Source organism: Dipodomys merriami, unplaced genomic scaffold (assembly GCF_024711535.1).
Source record: "Dipodomys merriami isolate MVZ:Mamm:240054 unplaced genomic scaffold, mDipMer1.0.p SCAF_3, whole genome shotgun sequence".
Classification (NCBI taxonomy): domain Eukaryota; kingdom Metazoa; phylum Chordata; class Mammalia; order Rodentia; family Heteromyidae; genus Dipodomys; species Dipodomys merriami.
In genome coordinates, this window is record NW_027204492.1 from 2,680,275 (window position 1) to 2,704,577 (window position 24,303).

At 37.2% G+C, this 24,303-nt stretch overlaps 1 protein-coding gene across 2 annotated transcripts in view; it reads left to right on the plus strand.

Moving 5' to 3' along the window:
- The window catches only part of Gabra3 (gamma-aminobutyric acid type A receptor subunit alpha3), a 170,970-nt gene that overhangs the window by 111,970 nt on the left and 34,697 nt on the right, over positions 1-24,303 (plus strand). For both annotated transcript variants that reach the window (XM_070039556.1, XM_070039557.1), the window contains exons 5-6: positions 615-835; positions 19,865-19,947. In XM_070039556.1, the coding sequence (XP_069895657.1) occupies positions 615-835; positions 19,865-19,947 (304 nt within the window). The remainder of the gene's footprint in view (positions 1-614; positions 836-19,864; positions 19,948-24,303) is intronic.

A 24,303-nucleotide genomic window follows, 5' to 3' on the forward strand; every position in this document is an offset into this window, starting at 1 on the left:
TGCTGTTATATTGTCCTTTGATAGTCATGTGACATCATTGGGCATTAAAGACAAATCCCTTGTCTTTTCTTTTGTTGTTGTTGGTTGTGCGGTTTGAAATCAGGGCCAGGTATCTGTCCCTGAACTCTTTTGTTTAAGGCTAGCGCTATACCACTTGAGCCACAGTGCCACTTCCAGGGTTTGAATAGTTAATTGGAAATAAGAGTCACATGGGGACTTTTCTGCCCAGGCTGCCTTTGAACCGTGATCCTCAGATCTCAGCCTCCTGAGTAGCTAGGATTACAGGCGTGAGCCACTAGCACCCGGTGGGGTTTGTTATTAATAGATAATTCACAGCATTAAGAAGGGAGCTTCTGCTTTATGAAGCAAAATCCTGGGCTGTCTCGTATTATTTGTGGGGAAGTTTTGGCAGTGCCCTTTCTAATAATAGTGCTATAGAATATATTTTCTTCTTACTTATTATTAATAAGGTGATTTTTTTCAGTTATAATCATTGCCCTTACTCATGTCCTTCTACATACCAATGTACTGCAGGCTAATTAATACTTGCTAGGAGAATTGTGAAACATTAACAGAATCCTTCTGAACCATTATTCTCTCTATTTGGTCCCTAGGAGTATACCATTGATGTATTTTTTCGTCAGACATGGCATGATGAAAGACTGAAATTTGATGGACCCATGAAGATACTTCCACTCAACAATCTCCTGGCTAGCAAAATCTGGACTCCAGACACCTTCTTTCACAATGGCAAGAAATCGGTGGCTCATAATATGACCACACCTAATAAGCTTCTCAGACTTGTGGACAACGGGACTCTCCTCTACACAATGAGGTCAGAGATTGGTGGTCCCTATCTAGAGTATCTTGAGGGCAGGACTATTATTTGAAGCAGCAAGTTTTATGGTAGCCACTGACAATTCCTTTAAGTTTATATGATTATAAATTTTTGTGTAAGTTTGTACTTGTATACACACATATTTATGTACATACAGACATTACTTCAATTCATATATTACTTTAATACTTTATAATATTCTTTTAGGCTTATAGATTTGTACAGTACATACATTTTTACATATATATTATATAAATATAAAACATTTTTAAGTATAAATTTGTATATGTATGCATTTATATATTATTTGCACTTATATATTATTTCAAGAGTACTTATATACATGCATATGAACATATGTATACAATTACACACAGGTATACACTTAACACATTTTTACTCATATAGACATATTATGGAAATGCACGCACATATTTGTGATCAGATAGTTATACATTTGAACACTTTGTGACACCCACTGACATATATTCATGTTGTATAAACATGTGCATACTCAAAGACACACGTAGACCAATACAGTGGCACATACATTTTCAAGAATACTTAAAAATACAAACTTACAATGCTTTGTTCATCAAAATAGGATTTGAATTTTTATTTCAAAAGGTGAACTTTTAACATCATTTTGGGGCTTGGCGGCATGGCTCAGGTGGTATGATGCCTGCTAATGAGAGTAAAGCATGTTCAAATTTGAGTCCTGTCTCAGACTAAAAACAACAAGAATAAGAACAAAGGAACAGCCCAAATTTTGGAATTGTTAGTATGTACAGATAAATTGAAACCATAAGAATGAGTGTGAACAGTTCTAGAAAGGGTGGAATAAAAAGAAAATCCAGTCATGCATCCACTGCTATCATTAAGACAGAGGAGGACACAAAGGAACTAAAGAATGAAACAGAATATAAAACCAGGGAGATACAAAGGGAACCACTATTGCATGTCCCAGTTTACCTCCTTTTGGGCACATGCTTATATGGTACTTCTATAAAGTCTTAAAGTTATGCATGGACAGACTTGTTCGGTTAATCAAAGGTGAGCATAAATAGCATGTGTCAGTTATAAGGGAGGATGTGTCTTTAAGAGCCAGTATCTGATTTACCATGTTGCCTCCCTATGGCCATGACAATTCCATTGGCTATCAACTCAATTGACAAACACCAAGGGAATTAGCAAATCATACCTCTAAGGATGTCTGTGAGGGCATTTACAGAAAATTTAACTAAGAAGAAAGGCTTACTGCAAATACTGTCCCAGAAGCTGGGAGTTGGGGGAATGGAACACTCGCACAGCACAGGCATTCTCTCTCTCTGCTTCCTGGTAGCCATGATGTGACAAGATCTTTGATTCATCATTTCATGACCCTTATTGTGGTTACACAAAAATGAGCTCCCTGGCTCACCAAGCTCACATGGCAGATAATGTGACAGAAATAAATATTTGCTGCTGTAAGACATTGAGAATTTAGGATTGTTTCTTACTGCATGCAAATTTAGGTTTAAAGATTCATATGTCATATGACTAATAAAAATCATTTGTCTTGATTGCTATACCAATGGATTAGTTTAAAAAATGAGAATGAGCAATAGTAATACTAATATAGCATAATTAGTACATAATTAACATGAACATAGTATTTACAATGTTCAAGACACTATTCAATTATTCTATTTTGTTGTCTTCATAACAAGTTCATGAGAAAGCTTACACAGTAAAAAAAAAAAGAAAAAGAAAAACCCTCTTTAATATAAAAGATCTATGGGCAAAAGTAAAGTTTGCCTTTGTTTTCAGGGAAGAGACTACTATATATTTTCCAGATAGCAGAAAAGAGCAGCTAGTAGAAATATAAAAGTTAAATACATAAGCAGAAATATTGTTTGTTAACAGTAATTTTCCAGATAAAACAATAAATGATGACATCAAAATTTGTTAGAATTTTACTTATAAAGAAAGAGGGACATCTGTTATTGTGCTGCATGAAAGGAAGTAATGTGGAAAGTACATAATGTAAAAAGGAAAATATGGAAAGAATAGAGCACTAGTAGGAGAATAATCAGAAGAGTACTATGCATTTATTTAAGTACTGAAATAGAAGATGTGGAGAGGTGGCAGTTCACATAGTTGTGTAAAAAATAGTTGAAACAGAAGAAAGGATTGTGGAATGAGATGGATGCAGGAACTGAATGATGAAGTTACATTGGGGGTAAAAGACAGTAAGTAATGGTAAAGAAGTTAAGAGAGAGTGATGGGCAAGACAATTAATAGAAGAGAAAGAATAGAAGTTAAATAAGAGAAACAGTACATGGGGGAAACTGTGTAATAAAAGAGAAAAGGTAGAGGATAAGTTTGAGTTTGGGAGTAACATTACATAAAGGGGGGGAATGGGAGAGGATAGATGATACTGAAACATGAAGAGATGAACACACATGCCCAATGGGACAGAGGATGAAGCTGAGCAAATGATTAGTCATTTGAAAATACAGCTGAATGAATAGCAAGATGATAATAATTGAGCTCTATTTTTTAGTCTGAAGTTAAATGATGCAGGAGTCTATGTAGAATGCCCTTGTGCTTATTTTGCAAAATAACTATAGAGGAAGTACAGAAGTATAGAAGCTTGATGAAATAATTGTTTCTTCTGCACAATTAAGTTCATCTTGGATCCAAGAAGGTAGGTCATCAAAACTCCAGGATAAAAGCATGACTCTTATGGTACCACAAGTGTTACATCTAGTGACTTTTTCCAAATCACAGTTTCCCTTATCCATTCTGATAGTACTGTAGCTGTTTTCTCTCTTTCTGGAACATGAAAAGGCACAAATTGGATAAAGTCTACAGAACACTTATAATTTTTCAGTAAGTGTTATTCTGTAACATCTCTATTATTATTTGGATCCTCAGATCTTATCTGGATCCAATGGAAAATTACAAAACATTGCTGCCTAGAAAATTCTGACACTTACATGGGTATGTAACTGGGGTAGTTAAGAAACGACAGAGGAAGCTTAATGCAACTATTGATCATTTTCAACTTTTTTGAAACTAATCCATTAATATAGCAATCATGTCATATGCAGTAAGAAACAATCCTAAGTTGTCAATGTCTTACAGCAGTAAATATTTATTTCTCCCTCACATTTTCTGGTATCTGAGCTTGGTGAGTCGGTGAGCTCAGTTCTGTGTCAACCACAATAAAAGCATGGAATAATGACGTCAAGACCATGTCACATCATGGCAATCAGGAAGTAGAGAAGGAGAATGCCTGTGCTGGGGGCATGTCCTTTTCCCTGGCTCATAGTAAGCCTTTCTCCTTAGTTAACTAAGCCTGGCCTTGCCCCATCATGTGACCTCAGAATAGCCATAGAAATGCAGGCTAACACACATTACCTGTTGCTTGCCTCAGCAGTACAAATACTAAACTTGGAATACTACATGGCAGATTAAAAGAGCCCATCACAAGACATAAAGTATGACAGTACTGATGGGAATATAGATAAAATTGTATTGTGTGTTTGATTTATTGTACATGAATGTTGAATGATATATGATATATAAAAGTCCCACTGACTATCTGACTAGGAGGAACAAATATTCATTAAATTTCATCACATTGACTCATTAAACACACAAGCAGTTACCATGTTTAAGATCCTGGGATGTGTGCTGAGCCTAGGAGATAAGACACAGCTCATCCTCTTAATGACCTATGACATGTGCAAATCACATGTAGCTGTTTAATAGTATAAAATACTTTGAATTGAGGAAGGTGCAAAATGTGATAGAATCACAAGCAGCAAGCAGAATTAGAGAAGAGCATCCAAGAAAACTGCATATCTTGTCTCGAATATTGATGGAAATGTTCGTAACTATTGACAAGGGATGTGGCTGAGATACAACAGATTATTCCCAGCATAGGAAATGAAAGGGCATACAGATATGCATTCACAAATTGACTTAATCCATCAGAAAATTTCTGGCCCTTGTAAGCCATGATATGGGGATATCTGCCAGGGACCATGAAATGACCAATGCAGATATGCACAATAAATTCCAAAGGAAATCACCTTTAAACATAGACCTAATAGATGTGTAGAAGTGAATTAGATTTCAAAAGAGGAAGAGAATAGGATAGCAGGAATGTACGCCTAAGGAATAAGGGAGGGAGGGTGTGATAACTCATGCAGGTTTAAATTAAGGCCAGTGTAATGACCAGAGAACAGTACAGGGAAGCAGTCATACTCAGAGAGCATTTTTAAAGCTATGTCAACATGGAAATGATGGAATTTGTTAAAGAGTCGATTTCCAAGAAAGGACGCAAATGTATTTGCAGTTTAGATCACACTGGGAGCAGTATATAGATCCTGTAGATGGAAGGAAAACTCTATATAAGGTGCCAAGACAAGAACTGGCATACTAAACAAATGCTAATCATGTAATTAATTGCATATGTAACTACTATGTGCTGAACACCTTCCATGTGCCAGACATTTGTGTAAACCATCCATAATTTTTAAAATAGCTAGATACAGGTGTGTAATAGATACAGGTGTGTAATAGATACAGGTGTATAATGCCTCTATCTATTGTCCTCATGGAACTGATCCAAAAGATGTAGAGTCAGAAATAAAAATAGATAGTTTAAGATGAATAAGTACAAGTTGTTCTAACTTTAAGATATTGGTGATTTTCCCTTAAATAAGATTTTGAAGAAGTATGGAATATATTCAAGAAATTGCATTGATGGTAGTTAGTTAGTTAGTGCCTGATTAGAAATTGGTGTGGTTCAGGATGTTTTCTGATTGGGTCCTGTGTGAAAGATGACTCAAACGTTAACATTTGCATTGAATGAGGAAGAGCACTAATAAGGAAAGCAGTGGAAATATCACTAAATAGCTTGCCTATTTGGAAGGATTTCTGTATGAAAAATTGTTGGTAATCTGGAAACCATCCAGAACACATTTATCTTGTAGCTACATGGAAGCGTTATTGCTCTTTAAAACTGAGCAAGTCGATGAGCTCCTCTTGTGCTAACACAAATGTCTGGGCTGTCAAAAGTCTAAGAGTTCAAATGTGATGGATGATTGTTGATTATTGCTCAGGCCTCCATTTTCCACACAGATGTTCTTCATTGACAAGTGCCGCATTTCCAAGTAGTTTTTTAAATGACTCAATCTCTTTTCATCCTGGGACTGTGTACTACTCAACACATGGTTTCCAAGACCACTGTACTTGTGTGCATTGTGTGAGAAGAAGAGGAAGGCGGATTGGTCGAGGTGGAGGTTCTGATAGGGCAAGTTTTGGGGGTATATGCATTTTATTCACTTAGGATTGACTAAATCAGGTTATATGTGTATGCTTTCTGAGCAGGCAACTTGGGAGAAGAACTATTGCTATATGTCAAGAAAAAAAGGGAAAATGGAGTCATTAGCAATTCTAGTTTTGTTTTGCATTTTTTTTAATTGAGTAGACAGTGTGGTTGTATTTTTGGTGGATCAGCTGAAGGAAGTATACAAGTTAGTGAACCACTGCATAGTTCGTGGAATAACAAGGGCCTGAGCAATGGTGCTGGAAACTTAGATTAGGGAAGGAAGAATCAGTGTGACAGAGGCTGTCAAATGTACTTGGTGTCCAACTAGATTAGCATTGAGAAAAGAGCATTGAAATCCAGGAGACATTGGCTCCTGTCTGTGTAATCCTAGCTGCTCAGGAGACAGATCTGAGGGTTATGGTCCTCAACCATCCTAGGCTGGAAAGTCCATGAGGGTTTTATATCCAAATAACTACCAAAAAAAAGCCAAAAGTGGTGCCATCATTCACGTGGTAGAGCACTAACTAGCCTTCAGTAAAATAGCTCAGGGTCAGTGCCCAGGTCTTGATTTCAAGCCCACCCCCTAAGTTCAAGCCCCAGGATTGGCACAAAGAAAGAAAGAAAAATGAGCATTGAGAACATTCTTGATACACATGAGTAGATTATGGTTCTTATTAACAAAAACTCTCTCTGCATTGGAGAATAGATATTTTTTGCTGAGGAAGAAGATGGTTAGAAAACTTAGGCTTGAGGATTTGCAATGTGTCAGGCACTCTATGAGGTGTGTCACATGCATTTGTTTCATTGAATGTTCATATCACTGTGAAATGAGATGAATCAGGATCGTTTGGTATCTCTGAAGATCTTTGTAGGGAAAAATGTGATAAAGTCTGGGAATTGCATGACATGTGCTGGCACATCCCACTCTCTGGAGGTTTTTGTTTTGACCTTAATGTATGCATGGTTCTCATATGTATATAAACCAAAATTTCAATAGAACGTATCACCCCACTAGTAGAAGAGTTTATTTGAGAACTAAATTTCAACTAAAGTCAACATTTTCTTTATGCTACAGCACAACACTAGCTCTAAGGGGATGTTTGAGCTATTAACAGTTAAAAGCAAGGCTAAAAGCCAGGCGCCAGTGGCTCACGTTGTAATCCTAGCTAATCAGGAGACTGAAATCTCAGGATCAGGGTTCAAAGCCAGCCTGGGCAAGCAAGACCATGAGCCTCTTATCTCCAGTAAATCATAGAAAACCGGAAGTGGCGCTGTGGCTCAAGTGGTAGAGGCTCACCTTGAGCTGAAGAGCTGAGGGACAGCGCCCAGGCTGTTCCTCAATCTCTACGACAGACAAAACAAAGAAAAAACAACAACAACAAAAAAAAACAAGGCTAGAAACCAGGAGAACATCGATGCATGAGGCTGTGTTAAACTGAATACATGGCACCAAGTGTCTTCTACACATTGTGTTGCCAGGTGATAGTGTCCTCTATTTAGCTGAAAATCAAAAGAAATACATTGCATCCTTAAGAGGAAACTGATGTTTTAGACCAATGAAGAGAAAGTTTTGATCAGATTGAGATTCTGATTTCTTCTTTTATTCTTGGATTGTATGATTGGATCAATTTTGCTAATGTACTTAGAGTGTTCCAAAGACAGATCATTTGCTGGATAAATTCTGCATGCTGCCTCTGTCCTCCCACCCCTCCCCAAACTTTCACAATAAAACTCCTCTCTTCTTAGTTTAGATGCAAAGAGCTTTCACTTGAGATTTGATTATAGAGAGTGCCCCTGAAATGACCAGGAACTGGGGAAAGCATTTGAACGAGATTGTTAGTTGTACAGAATTTAATGTAATGAGACCAACGGAGCATTGATAGCTTTCTTTCACAGTCCTTTTTGTTGTAATGGCTTTTTGCTGTAGGGGATTCTACCTGCATTTCTTCTGTATTGAACTGGCGGGTGAGTCATACAGCCCCAAGTGCGGGAGGCTCTCTCTAATGAACAGAAGACTACAGAAGAAAGAGTAGCACATTTGGGGCTTTAGGGAAACTCAGAATAAAGTGACAAGGGAGAAATATAAGCCCTCGGTCAGTCACCAGTTCCCTCTGTGTGCTCACAAGAGTGACAGTTGCCCCTTCGTTCCATTAGTTTACATCCCAGGACAAAAACCAGGACATACTATCCACTGTATTCTGAGGCATGATGGGAGTTTCACAAAAAGCTAACAATGGAGTGTTTCATAATTACAGGATTCACTCACACACAACACCATGAACCTAGCATGGGAGGGCTTCACATACAAACAGACGTTTGAACTGGAGGAAGGAAAGGGGAAATTAGTCCTGGGAGATATTCTCATGTTTATTCCATTTTTATTCCAGTTTCAAGTGGGAAACAGTCTTGAAGTAATTAGTGCCTTTCTCTTCAAAAGCAAGAAGCTGCACTCTGGGCAGATCAAATCCGTTAAAAAGCCCATTTGAAGGTGATGAGGATATAGAGATCTATAGAACAGTCCTTCTTGTTCCATAGTTCCCAACTACCAAAGAGGCTAATTCCAGACAGATTAGAGACTCTGCGCTGTGGTGCAATGAACATTAGAACTGGCCCCAGAGCTCACGGGCACGATTAGCAGTAGAACCCCGGATAAGGCATTTCCTTTCTGAATCTCAGTTTCTAAACGGGAGTGAAAATACTTCCTCTGTCCTGTCACAAGTTCATCCCAGTCCTCTGCGGAATGGAGATACTGAGATACTGTGTGGTAAGGACTAGGTAGGGTGTTTGTCCAAAGTGTGCTAAATTCTGTGGCTTGGAGGAGCACATGGATGCTGCAAGACAAAAAGCATCATGGCGTACGTTGCTATTGGGCAACACTGGAATTTGAGCTCAGGCTCCTGTGCTTTGTAGGTAGGTGCTCTTCCTACTATTTTAACCTCCAGCCCTTGTTTGCTTGAGCTAATTTTTTTTTTGTCGGTCATGAGGCTTGAACTCTGGGCCTGGGCGCTGTCCCTTCGCTCTTCAGTTTAAGGTGAGAGCTCTACCACTTGAGCACGACTTCAGTTTTCTAGTGGTTTATTGGAGATAAGAGTTTCATGGACTTTGAACCATGATCCTCAGATCTCAGCCTCCTGAGTAGCTAGGATTTCAGGCGTGAGCCACTGGCGCCCGGCTTGAGCTTTTTTTTAAGGTAAGGTTTCATATTTTTCACAGGTTTAACCTTACACTTAGATTCTCATACCTGCCTATAGCCTCCAAGATAGCTAGGATTACAGAATACCATCCCTGCCTTATTTGTTGAGATAATTCTTGCTAACTTTTGCCCATCCTGGACTCAAACTGCAGTTCTCCCAATCTTCTGCCTCCCGAGGAGCTGCTATGGTAGATATGAGCCATTATACCCAGCCACCTTAGGCAATATTTTAACAAAGACTTGAAAGAAATGTGTTATGCCTTCAAAGAGGAAAGGAGTTTCAGATAGGTGGGGGCGGGGGGAGAGACAGACATATGAGAGCTTTCTTTTGTGAAAAGTATTTTGTAATAAGTCTTTACAGTATGGACTGAGAGTAGGAAAAAGTGCAAGTGTTAGAAATGTGCATGGGGCCACACCTCTGAGGTAATTGCTGAAATTCTGCTGTGCTCCCTCCAAAGGCTAAACTCAGCAGTAAATGGTGACCTTCCTTCCTGTGTACTGAATCTCTTGTCTATAGCTTGAGGATTTAATGGGAAGCGCTCAGACAACTGGGATTCCTGTGACTAATGCACAGATTGCTTGTGGTGTTTGGCAGTGGTGTATTTCAAGTGACTCATCTTGTACTGATAATGGCTATTAGTGATTTATTATTCTTTCTTTTTCACTCTAAATCCCAGATCCTGACCTTTACTCTGTGATTATAGAAATAGCCTGCCTGGCAACTCAGCTGCCTCTGAAATGGTGTTGTCTGTACTTTGGACTTTAGAAAGAACATTCCTCAGAGTGCACAACAGATTATTCCATCTACAAGGTTTCAGGAGACAAGATATCCCCACCAGCAAAGTCCTAAAATGCAAAGCACGGTACAAATAAGAGTTTAGTAGGACTGCTATGATAAACTAGGAAAATGGTCAGGAAATAGTGCAGTAAGAATAATCCCTGGTAGGGGTGCTCATTCTGAAAATGGACTTAGGTATTTCCAAAGATGAGATGAGGGCATCATATACCCAAGTCAGTAATTAGTCACTTGTCTTCATTATTAAGGAGATAGAAAAATTATTTACCCAGTGGCTTTCAGTTAATAGCAAGAATGCTTAACCCATTGTGATGCTATAGCATACTCACTGGATTAAGTGTCTTAACCTATCATGTTCAGTCTATAATTTATCCCTTAGCCTCACATCTCCTTCCAGCTTTGAGATTCTGATACACATGCCTTCTGCACAGTATGGAAGCAGTATTCCCCATTGGTCATACATGCTGGAGGAAAAGGATGAGATACTGAATGTCACTCATATCTTGGGAGTTTGTGGATAGACTGAATCACAATCCTTAGATTCCTTATGTGATGAATCTACCATCACTCCCTTGATATCATTCAGTCTTGGGGCTTTAATTAACACCTCCCTAATCCTCTTACCTTGTATCATTCTACTCGTTGCATCTATGAGTTTGGCTTGTCTACACTCCACATATAGAACAGCAGGTAGTATTTGTCTTCATGTGCATGGCTTATTTCAGTTAATCTGATTCTTCCAGTTCTCTTCCAGTTCCTATGTTATGACTGCTTAAGGTTCAACAGTGTATGTGGATAGCCTTTTTTTCTATTGTTAGTTGATGACAGTAATGTTGATTCCCTAGTGGTGCATGTGTCCTTCTGGCTACTGATTTCATGTCCTTTTAGGTACACCTATCTCTGGGATTGCTAGATTATACAGCAGCTCTAGTTTGAATTTGTTGAGTAACTATTATTTTTCATAATGACTCTACCAATTTACATCTCCATCAACAGTATACAAACATTCTCTTTCTCTCCAACTTTGCAAATACTTGGTATATATGTCTTTTTGGTACTAGCCACTCTACATCCTGGTGCAACAATTTGAAGATGATATATCATACAAAATTTAAAAAGGAAATAGCCATCCCAACAGGCATGATGTGCTTGTTGTGGTGTTAATTTGCATAGTATTGATGATTAGTGTGGTTGAAAACTTTCTCATAGACCTGTTGGCCATTCATATGACTTTCTTGGAGCAATGTCTATTCAGGTCTTGGAGCAATGTCTATTCAGGCCCTTTGCATGTTTTTAAATTTTGCTCTTTTCTGGCCATTGGATTGTTCGACTTCTTTGCCTATTTGAATATCAACTCCTTGTCAGTTGTATGATATACAGATATTTTATCCCAATCTGCATGTTTTCTTTATGCTGTTGATAGTCTCCTTTGCTGCTTAGAAGCTTTTTAAATCCGTGTAATCCTATTTGTCTTTTATTGCTTCTACTTGCTTGTGCTTTGGGGATCACTTCAAAATCTTTTAACCTATATTTTCTTCCTATAGTTGCACAGTTTTAGGTAGTACAAGGTAGCTTTTGACCAGTGTTGAGATAACTTTTGCATGTGGTATGAGGTAAGGACCTAGTTTCATGCTGCAGATGGAGATATACTTAGCTTTCAAACATTAATTGAAGAGATTGTCCTTTCCCTATTTTGTGTTCTTGGCATGGTTATAAAATTCTAATTGGCTATGAAACAGTGAATTTATTTCTGGGCTCTTTCTTCTGTTCATTTGGCCCCTATGTCTATTTTTATGCTAGTTACATGCTCTTTTATTACTACAATTTTGATAGTATACTTGAAGCCAGGTAGTATGATGTCGCCAGCTTTGTTCTTTATTTATTGAGACAAGATCTCACTTACTATTCAGCTTAGAAAAGCCTTGAAGTCACAATTTTCTACCTCTACCTCCTGAGGGCATATGCAATCAGCACTATATCCTACTCACGTTAAAAAACATGTTTGTTTTATTTGTTGTCAATTCTGAGTCTTGAACTGAGATCCTGGGTGCTGTCCATGAGCATTTTTCATTCAAGGCGAGCATTTTTCCAGTTAAGCCACGGCTCCACTTTCAGTTTTCTGGTGATTCATTGGAGACAAGAGTCTCCATGGACTTTCCTGCCCAGGGTGGCTTCAAACTGCGATCCTCAGATCTCAGCCTCCTGAATAGCTAGGATGACAGGCACGAAGCACTTGTGCCAGGATCCTACTCACCCTTTTAAAACATACAATTAAATGATTTTTAATGAATGCACAATTTTATAACCATCACCAAAATCTTATCTTGAAACATTCTAGTCAAAATCTCCAAAAATGCAGCTCCATGTCCATAGCAGTTACCTTTTTTTGCTTTCCTTTTTTGGGTTTGCTAAAATCTCTAATAAATGTTCCATACAGAGAGTAGGTACCCTTGCCTTACCTTCAGTGTATGTCTCATTTTTGCCTATGATGCGACATTTTTGTAGGCTTTTTATACCTTGAGAAAGTTACAATTTATTCCTAAAGTTTGGAATCATGATCATTGTTGAATTTTACCTCCCTATTTCTGTCCTTGCACTCTTTTAATTTATTGTCTCCACAGCTGCCACAATAATTCTGAGGTATCAATCAAGTCATGCTTATTTTTTTTTGTGGGTCATGGGACTTGAACTCTGGGCCTGGGTGCTATCCCTGAGCTCTTCAGCTCAAGGCTAACGCTCTACCACTTGAGCCACAGCACCACTTGCGGTTTTCTGAGTGACTTATTGGAGATAAAAGTCTGTGAGACTCTTATCCTGCCAGGGCTGGCTTTGAACCACAATCCTCAGATCTCAACCTCCTGAGTAGCTAGGATTACAGGCGTGAGCCACCAATGCCAGACTTCAAGTGATGTGTATAGTGAACCTTTTGCAAAACCTCCATACTTTACCCAGTGAAAGTTGAAATGTCCTACAAGGCCTTTCACACTTGGTCTAAGTCCACATTTTCCTTTTATAGCTCCTTTTCTAGTTTTTCCTTTTTTTGTTTAATATTAATTTTATTATTATTTTATATTGTAAGTTTACATATTTGTTCACTGAATAGGTACACAAATGTGTGTGGGAACATGACTGCTTACACACCATAGTGAACACGTACGTATGTGTGTAAGCGTGCAAATGCATTCATGCTCATGCTGGTGAGCTAAGAGGACAAGGAGCCTGTATATTGTGCTATATATTATGCTGTGCATGGAGAGAGAAAAGTCTCAGGCCCAAGTGAAAGTCAATGGGGCTTGAGGATGTGGAGTCCTGAAGGTTTAAGAGTAAGAGATGCCCAAATCTGGGGAATATGTAGAAGGCAGCTCTGAGGAATGGAACTGGAGAAGTCGGGGCTCATTGCTAAAGATGCAAACTGGGTCTCTTCAGTTCTGTTTACACATTTGCCTCCGGGCTTTTCCATTTGCTACTCCTTCTACTTCCATGGTCTTTCTTCTGATTTCCCCAAAATTGATTTTCTTATATCTTCAAGTCATTGTTTAGCTATTACCTACTTAGTGCCATATTCCATGAATATCTTTTTTGAACATTTTAATTCCTTTCTCCTCTCTCCTTGTATTTTATTTCTCTCCCTCTTAATATAGTTTACAATTCATTTGTTTAGTGTATTTTTGTCTTTCCCTAGCAAATGCAAGCTCTAAATAGGCAACAATATTAGTTTCCCAATTTTCCCCATTGTTTAGAACAATACCTGGCTACACAGTAGGTTCTCAAGAAATCAAAATTGAATACAGCAGTGAGTCAAGCAACCTAGTTTGCTCTGTCCCAGACATGTTCAGTGACATTGGGAAAATATCTTCCTTTCTCAAGAAAAATTAGAGGGGATAAAAGTACTTGCTTTCTGCAAGATTCACCCCACCCTAAAGCTGTATGAAGAAATTAGATTCCCACTAGGCATGGTGGTATACATTTGTAATCTCAGCACTCAGGAGGCTGAGACAGAAAGATAGCGAGTTGAGGCCAGCTTGAGTTACATAGTGAGACCTAATCTGAAAAAAAAAAGCAACAAAATGATAAAAAAAAAAAAAGGTGGAAACCATATGTCTGAAGGGATAATTTAAGCTCTGTGCATTACTGAATTATATTAAAGTAGCATATTTCTTGGAACCCAGAAATACCTAACTGCTATCTATCCTAACCCACAGTTCCTCTATGTGAGCTTCTAGGAGATATACGTGTCATTCCTTCATTTGCTAGCTAGTATTTACACCGAGTATTCCTTCATTTGCTAGCTAGTATTTATACCGAGTATTTACAATGTGCTAGGTGTTTCACAAGCTCATGGGACACATCCTCAAGAACCCAAGGTGAAAATCTCAAATCTTATACTAAGGGAATGAAGACATTAGTTGGTGAATATTTTTTTTAAAGTAGATGGTATCAGCAAGAGTATGACAAGGTTTCTTACCCACAGAGTGTGTAGGAAACTGAGGCAAGTTTCATTTGAAGATGCTAATTAGGCAGAGCTTTGAAAGCAGTAAAGTATTAGTCATCCAGATATTTGGAAGAAGATCACTCTGGGCAGAGAACACAGCAAGCACAAAAGGCATGATGTCAGAGTGCTTGGCGTGTTGAAAACACTGCAATGGAGTGAGCGTAGCCGGGAGGACACAGGAAGGAATCAGCAAGAGATGGACAGACCACAAGGTCAGGCAGATGCCAGAAGGATTTAGCCTTCTGTGTGAGAGGGGGACATCACTAGAAGGCTTTGTACACAGAATATACTCCCATCAGAGACCAAGTCACTAGGCTGTGAAAGTAATATACTACTAACTTGTTACTGTGGTGGGATTCAAAAAAAGTACAACCATGTATTTAACAGCCAAGGATAAGATGATGATTTTAAAAACATAAGATGATAGGGGTATGGCCTATCATGGTAATAGTTACATTTCTATGTTTATGGAAATCTAATATTTATATTTTATTCTAATATTTATTTTATATTTTAACATTTATGTTTACATATAAAATGTGTCATATTTATTTCACATAAATATAAAACATTTCTTTCATATACTAGAATACATAAGTTCATATAGATATATAAATATCTAAAATATATAAATATAAAGTTATATTTATATAAAATTAAGATTCTAGATTTAAAAATTATACTTATATTGATATTTTTACATAAATATAACAATATAAGGTGACAAGGGTGTGACCTAGCATGGTAGCTTTATGGTAATAAGGGAACAGTGTGTGAACAGGGCCAGAGAGGATTACCGCATAGATTACTGTCTGCATCTTTGTCCTCTAAGGAGAAGGTTTCCTGGATCATCTCTTGTTCTCCACCAGGTCTTCATTAGGAAGCAAAGTAAACAATTCTTGGATGGACTCAAGTACTGTCATCTAAATGTCATGTTTTGAGTGGTCGCTAATCTTGTTTAGGAAAGCACTCTGGTCATATTTTAGGAAAAATATAAACCAGGCTTAATGGGGTTCCTGAAGGTTCTGGTTCTGCCCAAGCTTTCTCTTTCTCTCTGCCATTATTTTCTGCATACAAAAGCACAATTATAAATTATAATTTACTCTGGTAAATAAAGCATTTGACTTATTTTTTTCTGATTTGTGCCTCCCACCCTGTAAATCATGTTAGTTGTTAAATGAATACATTTTTAAATTGTATTTCTCGTTAAGTCATTGTGTACAGGGTTACCATTCCATGTGTCAGTTGATGAGTATAATGTATCTTGATCGAAGTCATCCCTTCCATGATTCTCCCCATCTTTCCCAGCTCCACCAACCTCTTCTCTGGTTTCATATGATATACATTGAGTATTACAACTGTATTCTATCCCTTCCTCACTCCATCCAGCTACCCCTCCTTCACTTGAACCCCTCATTTCACAATACCACTTTCCTGGCGTTCATTTGATTGGACTTTGTGTTAGTCTTTCTAAGAAATTATACCATTTGAATTCTCCCCTGAAAATACCGTAGTGTGGTTACTACGTCTCTGTACACATGCATACAACACTGTATGTGGTTACTTGTGTATTTATAATTTAGATCTAGCATCTATATATGAGAGAAAACATGTGTGTTTTGTCTCTCTGGACCTGACATCTTCACTCAACCTATTTTTGCAGATACATTGATTTTGCAAATAATGTAAGATCGTTCTTCAGATGGATCAGTAAAATTCCATTAAATATATACATATATGTAATGGATAGATAGATAGATAGATAGATAGATAGATAGATAGATAGATAGATAGATAGATACATATATATCACATTTTCTTGATCCAAGAATAAATAAAAGCTGAATGGATGGATGGATGGGTTATGGGAGACAGGGCTTATTATCTGTTTTTGTGCTAGCATTGTGGATTAAACTCAAGGCATGACACTCTGGCTCAGCTTTTGTACTCCTAGCTGACACTCTACTCCTTCATCCACACCTCCAGTTCCAATTTATGCTATTTATTTTTGAGATGATATCTCAGGTGGTAAAGCGCTAGCTGTGAACAGTAAAACTTAGCAAATGCAAATCTCTGACTTTAAATCCCAGAAATGGCCAAAAGAGATATTTATGACTGTAGTATTCATAGCTTTGTGAGATCTGGCTTCAGCTTCATTTCCTATCACTTCCTTGAAGTCTTTTGCCCAGTCTTTATTTATGTCTTTTCTCTGAATCACAAAATGTTATAGTAGGCCATCCTTGTGCACACCTTTGTGTTTTAGCACATGTCATATTCTTTTCAATAACTTTCTTTGCCGTATCCTGTATACCGTTTCACCTTCTGTGATAACCTCAATCATAATGCTTCCCCATTCTGTGTTCTGTATCTACACAAGAGCTTAACTTGGTTCAGATTGTGTGTGTGTGTGTGTACATGTGCTTCATTCTTCCTAGACAGAACACTCATCCAAGTGTGTGCCCTTCGGCAAACGCTTACCCATCTCTTGTTTTCAGTACGCCCAGCTAAGCAATAAAGAGGTTAGAGCTACACGATAAGTGTCCTTGAAGCATTAATCTCTTACAAAAATTCCCAGATGCCATAGATAAAAGCTCCATTCTGAAATCAGCCTGCAATAGCCCACCAATATGACCTTTATTCTTAAAGCATAAATGAGGTTTCATCATACAGAGAACCAGACATAAGAGAAGTGTAAATACACAGAGAAACCTGCTTCTTGTGTTGGATTCTGAAAAGATTCCATGAGGGTTTAATAAAGAAAATTGTGTTCCCTCCATCCACTTGCCTTATTATTTCCAAGATACTGCCTCTTATGAGTAATGTCAAGGGGAAATTACTTTATATCTATCCAGTAGTCTTTGAAGCATGTGGAGAATAAGACCACAACAGATAGATTATAAAGGCAGGATGCAAAAGTAGTGATTTCTGATTATGAACAGAACTGAGTCATAATAACTTTGTTATCTGCCTTTCCAGCCACTTCTTGCCCATCCCACCTAAGCACAGAGCAGAGAGGACAAAGCAGATGTGTGTGAGGGCAGGGTACTTTATGGACCGATTGTGCTGTGCTCTTCCATTGGTTTTTTAGATGTTACTGCTCTCTGCCTCCTGTTACACTGACTTACTTGTTTTTAACTTCCCTTTATCCTTTAACTTTATTTTGATTTTTAAAATACCTTCAAGCATCTTCTGCAACAGAAAACATCCCGATGGTATCCAAGCTAATATACTCAACCTACTGCTGTGCATTGAGACATTGCTGAATTTATAAACGTTACATTTCCCCTCCTAGAATAGTAATCCCTGCTCTCACAGGGATTATGGCTCATGTGTGTATAGATATTTCTTCTCAATATTTTCTCACAACTACCTTAGGCATAGGAAATAGTCAGTGATAATCATAGATAATTAAAGCATCTTGAACACAGCTAAAAGATTCCCAAGGAGCTGAAGAGAGAGTTACATTCCCATGAATTGCAGATAGCTGTTCTAGCAAGAACTTTGCATTTGCCCTGCAGTCCTCTAGGCTGTATGCCTCTGAGCAAATCATTTTAACTGTGGATTCTTGTATCTGAAATAGGAATGATAAGTATGCTTGAAATGTGTTCCTCACAGAGTCACCATGGGGAGCAAATTGAGTAAATAGCACACCTTTAGTTCCAGGCAAGGAAGATCTCCATATCATAAATGTTAGGGGCAGATCTGAAAGGGATTAGTGAATATGAATGTACTGTAGAAGATGTAACATGCTGTGAACATCTCATGGGTGGTTAGCAATGATCATTGTAATGTTAGTTATTGCACATTGAAAGACCTCTGTCCTAGTCACATAGATATCTGTAATCTGATTTTGACAATGAATATCTCCTGGTACATCACATATATCAACCAGAGAGTAGCACTGTTAGTGGAAGTGGAAGTGTGACTCAAGTGGCACAGCACCAGCCTTGAGTGGAAAAAGCTAATCAAGTGTATGAAGTTCAGCCGGGTGCCAGTGGCTCACACCTGTTATCCTAGCTACTCAGAAGGCTGAGATCTGAGGATCGCGGTTCAAAGCTAGCCCTGGCAGGAAAGTCTGTGAGACCCTTATCTCCAATAAGCCACTCAGAAAACAGCAAGTGGCTCAAGTGGTAGAGCACTTGCCTTGAGCTGAAGAGCTCAAGGACAGTGCCCAGGCCCAGAGTTCAAGCCCCACGACCGACAAAAAAAAAAAAAGAGTATGAAGTTCGAGGCCAGCACTGTCACACTGCCTAAGAGTGCAGCAGTGGTTTTTGCAGTATTTAGCTGTTAAGAAAATGGTGATGCTGCACACGGGACCCCTTAGAAGCCTTTATGTGTTTATTGCCTCAACATGAAGTGAAACATAGTCTACCTGATATTCTGTCACAGTACAATTTCTGATCTCGATTAATTACTTGGGTCCTAAAAAGGTTCAAGGTGTGGCAAATCATGTCCTTTCCAGATTTCTGTTGATGAATCCATCCCTAATCTCTCCTACTTGTTGCTTATATATAGAACGTAGGAGTTCTTCAGATTTGATCTTTGAGGTTGCTGGTATCCTGCATTTCCTTTGTGTTTTGTAGTTGTTAGGTAGCTGAGAGAATGGGGAGAGAGACAGAAAGAGACAGAGAGAGACAGAGACAGAGACACAGAGAGACACAGAGAGAGGCAGAGAAAGAATTTTCTCCAAAAGACAGCTCTTTCAACAAAGCTGTAGCTGTAGTTTCTGTGAGGAGCAGAGCCATCTTTTGTGTTTGTTCATTATCAAGGTAAAGATATTCATCCTACATATCTCTCCCTCTTCGGTTTAGTCCTTAAATTGGTTAACTCACATAATAGCCTGCTGAGAAGAATACTTTCAGAATTAATTAAACCGTGATCAGGAGTGAATGAGTCAGAACCTGGTACTTCCAGGCTTCCTGGAGGGTGGCTAAGAAGTACCATTAGTCTACATAAATTATTTTTGCTTTTTGAAAAATGGTAAGGTGGAGTTCATATCTGATTTGAAAGTATGATTGCTGAATGTTTCTTTCAAAGGTTGTCCAGTTCATTTTACCCTTTCTTTGTGTTCATAGAGACTTGACTCTCAATAAAATAAATCAAACAAGATTTCATGTTATTCTTAGGATAACTCTATTGCTGCTGAGTCAGAACTGACCCTCCTGTTCAATAACACTTTCTTTTGGCTTCATTTTACTTTCTACTCTCCTTTCTTCTAGGTTGACAATACATGCCGAGTGTCCTATGCATTTGGAGGATTTTCCCATGGATGTGCATGCCTGCCCACTGAAGTTTGGAAGCTGTATGTATCTTTTCCAGTATTGTTTGATGATCCCCCAAAACAACAGATATATATATATATATATATATATATACTGTATATATGATTATATAACATATATTATATATAATTTATACATATAACTATATATATATATATAGAGAGAGAGAGAGAGAGATATAGATTCCCAGAGGTTTCTAAAGCTGCAAGCTTTAATTTCAGCTAGTATAATAGTGAGGCAGAGGAATGAGAGGGAAACACCCTTTAGTTGAGTTATTTTTCTAAGCAGAAAACTTATTTCGTGGTTTCAGATTAATTTCTCTTTCATCAAATTTCTCTGTCATTAGTCTGATGAGGATAGAAAAAGATGAACTGGTAGACTGTACCATATGAATTTCTTAAGGACATATGTTTTAGAATAAGTTTACATTTTTGAGATGTCCATTTTACATAAATCTTAACATACTTCTCGCTACTTCTCAACAGTAGGTGGTAGACAGAACGAGAATCTAGATTTGCGCATTTTTAGAGCATTGTTTTTCCCAATTGCTGAGAGAAGAGAGTAGATTTGTAGTCCATTTTCAAATGACTTTAGAAAACTCAGAATTGAATAGAATTTGAGAGAGTTTATGACGATAAGAATTTCATAATAGGTTATATAGTGAGTCACTCATAAGAGTAGTGTATCAAGATCAATGTTGATAACATCTTTAGGTTTATGTTTGTACTTTGAAACAGAACGTACACTTGAAAAGTTTCAAATAATTATGTGAGGTATATTTATTTAATAGTTTGTCAGATATTTACAAACCATCTTGGCTGTGCCAACTCCTACAGCAGTAGCTTGGAATACACCATGAATAAAACAATTTTTTTTGCACCTGATGGGCTTTTATTGTACAGAACAAAGCAGTGGTGAAAGACAAAATGAAAAATAAATAAAAAAGTAAAGTATAGATTATAAAGTGAGAAGTAAATTGGGAAAAGAATAAAGTACTGAGGAAAAAGAAGAATCTGTGGGTTGGGAATGTTAGTTAGTGGTAGAGTGCTTGCCTAGAATGCATGAGGCTCTAGGTTCAATTCCTTGGTACCACATAATCAATCAATCAATCAATCAATCAATCAATATTTTTAAAAAGAATAAGTCATGCATGGGCAGAGGCTATACATTGCCATTGGAATTGAAAAAATGGAAGGACGAAGGATACCCTATTTATTAGAAAAGAGATAGGGATGCGTATCATGGGGAGATAGGTACATAACATTACCAAAATATGGTTAGATAAGAATGCATTTTTGTGCTGTTGCATACTAGTGTGACTATAGTTAATACATTAAAGATAATTGCAACAGAAAATTGATATCTACAAAGAAGAAAATATCTTATTGAAAATATCTTATGAAAAAAATAATATCTAAATTTTATATTTCACAGATAATAACAAGAAAGAGGCAGGATTAGCTACCTGAATAGGTAAATAGATAATAGCATAACTGAAGCACAGGAGACAAAATACAGAAAAGAGTAAGAAACAGGTGGAACATATGAGAAGAGATTATCATGGGTAATTTTGCAGGAGAACAGGCTGTGAATGGAGGTAAAGCTATCATTAGCAAAGTAAGGGCAGTCCTTTTGAAAGTAAGTAATGAAAATTATTAATCCAAAGCCACATGAAAAACACAAATACCAAACAGGATAAATACAAAGCAAACAATGCTCATTCTAAAGTATGGAAATATTAAGGTACCGTCTTGAAGAATAATAAAGCTAGAAAATTAACAAGCAAATCATATCCATTATCAGTTATCCACACTGATTTTGAAAGCTATAGTAATTCAGGCAAGATAATATTGTGGTATAGATAATGTTGGACTTAACTGAAGGGAGGAAGAGAGAGAAAGGGATAGAAGGAGAGAGGGGGAGAAATAGAAAGATTGCTTATATCATACACAAAAAATAAATTCTACATTGAAACAATAAAACTTTTACAAGAAAATATAAAACGTATCTTCACAGTAGAGAGGTAGAGATCACTTGATCAGATTATAGAATATCACTAACCACAATGTTAAAAGATAATTTCTAGTATTATCTATAAAACCTCTTAAAAATTCATAAGAACTACTCAGAAAACGTAACAGGAAAAGGGCTAAAGTCTTAAAGATATAATGTATAAAACAGTTTCCTAACCCTATGTGTGTTTGTTTGTGTCTATATCTTTCTGTCTTTCTCTCTCTCATGCAATCACTGCAAACACATTGCTGACTGATTACAATTGTAAACAAATGCAAATTAAAATACAAAGTGTACTATTAGAACACACCAAAATGAAAACTATAGAAAATGTTCATAAAGACTACAGATTTGTACAAAATTGGGGGGGGGGAGGAATTATTTGGTGCCACCTATGAATAGTGAACATATGCATGACGTATGTTTATCTTCTAACTACAGTCTTGAATATATACTCAAATGTAAGTGTTTATTATTTACCAAAACACAAATGATGTCTTTTGCAGAGCAAGCTGTCATAGGCCTATACTGAAACTACCCAAATGGCAGGACAGTTTAAAAATGTGTGACATGTTCCCACAATTAAATTTCATACCACAGTGACAATAATACTCAGCAACTAACAGAACGAGATCACACTGATGATGCTGAGCAAACGCCAGATATCTAAGTATATATAGAACGTGATTCAACTTCTCTCACATGTGAAAGCAGGCAAAATTAACCTGTAGTGTTAGAAGTCTACTAATTTATGTATCAGAGCAATTGGTCCTGACATTCTCCATATATTAAATTACAGAATTTATAAATAAGGCGTTGAGATTCCCAGGTATTTTTTTCTTTTCTAAATTTCCAAAGATTGTACAAGGGGTTAAAATTTCACATCTCCATCTACATGTCCAGTACTTCTTAATCAGTTACCCCTTCCATCATTTTCTCCATGCTGTGTGTTTGTTTTTCCTGGACTCGTTGTACATTTCCCACTTCCTTTACCACACAGGGACATTGAGTATGCTAGCTATATTCCTCCTCTGTTACCTTTCATTCATTTACCTCCTTCCACTCCCTTGCTCCCTTGTCAAACTTGTTTTTGGCTTCTTGATACTGTATTCATTTTGTTACACTGTAAATTGTTTGAAAGGCTTAATCCATGGAGATTCACTTCTGCAATACACAGGTCACAGATCAAAATTAGAAGTGTAAACATTTTATTTTACTTCCAAAACCTGTTACTACTTTGAAGGATATTCTTATGGTTTATATATGACAGACTGTATGGACATAGTTTATATATAATTCCATTGTATATTATGCATAGACTTATTTATATAGATCTTCCAAAAATGATTTATCATTAGAATATATGGGGAAATCAGCACAAACTTACTTTAAGCAAAATGAACTGCTGTGATTGTCACCAGTTAAATCTCACATATTCTCTTCTTTTGATACCTGAACATTTCTAAACTTTTGACCCAGTATGACAATTTTTCTGCTATTGCTGTCAGCTTGACATCATTAGATTCCTTTAAATTACTAACATCTATCTATCTATCTGCCTATCTATCTATCTATCTATCTATTGCCAAAATGTAATTCTTGTAAGCCAAATAACATGTTTTTATTCCTTTTTCTTATTATGCAATTACTTTTCTCAAGACTTGCTGCTTAAGAATATATTGTAAATATAAATTTCCCAATGTAATATCAGGGAGGAATTTATGCATAAAATTCCCATAAGGAATTCAGTCGAGAATACAATGTATATCTTACAAAACTAAGAAGCATCACAGAAGGGATGGGCATGAATGTTGAAAGGGCTGACATTGATCAAACATGCATTGCATTCACAAACTGTTTTGTTAAATGGCAACTCCTTTGTACAATTACTTGATGATGATGATGATGATGATGATAATGATAACGAAATGCTACTTAGGGTGTGGTTACCATTGGGAAAATATGGTTATTGGAGTTGGTTACATGGAGTGTAAGTGTGATGTTCAAAAAGAGACCTACGCTGGATATTTAATGTAACTAGCCTTTGCATAGATGGTATTTAAAGCCATAAGCCTGGATGAGATCACAAAGGAAATGACTGTACATGTTGAAGAGGGCCAGAGAGGCTACAGAAAAGTGAAAAATTCAATAAATGGAAGGATAAGGCAGGTGAATTTAAGGGAACACTGTCCCAGCAGCCAAATTTAGTACACCAAGAAGAGCACGATCGAAATAATTTTGTGGACAGTTAATGGGAACCTTAAAATATCCAACGAGAAGTAATTCTGATGCTGATGTAGAGACATCTGAAAATTCACTCCTGTATAAAAATAATGAGATGTTTTCCAAAAATTGTCACAATA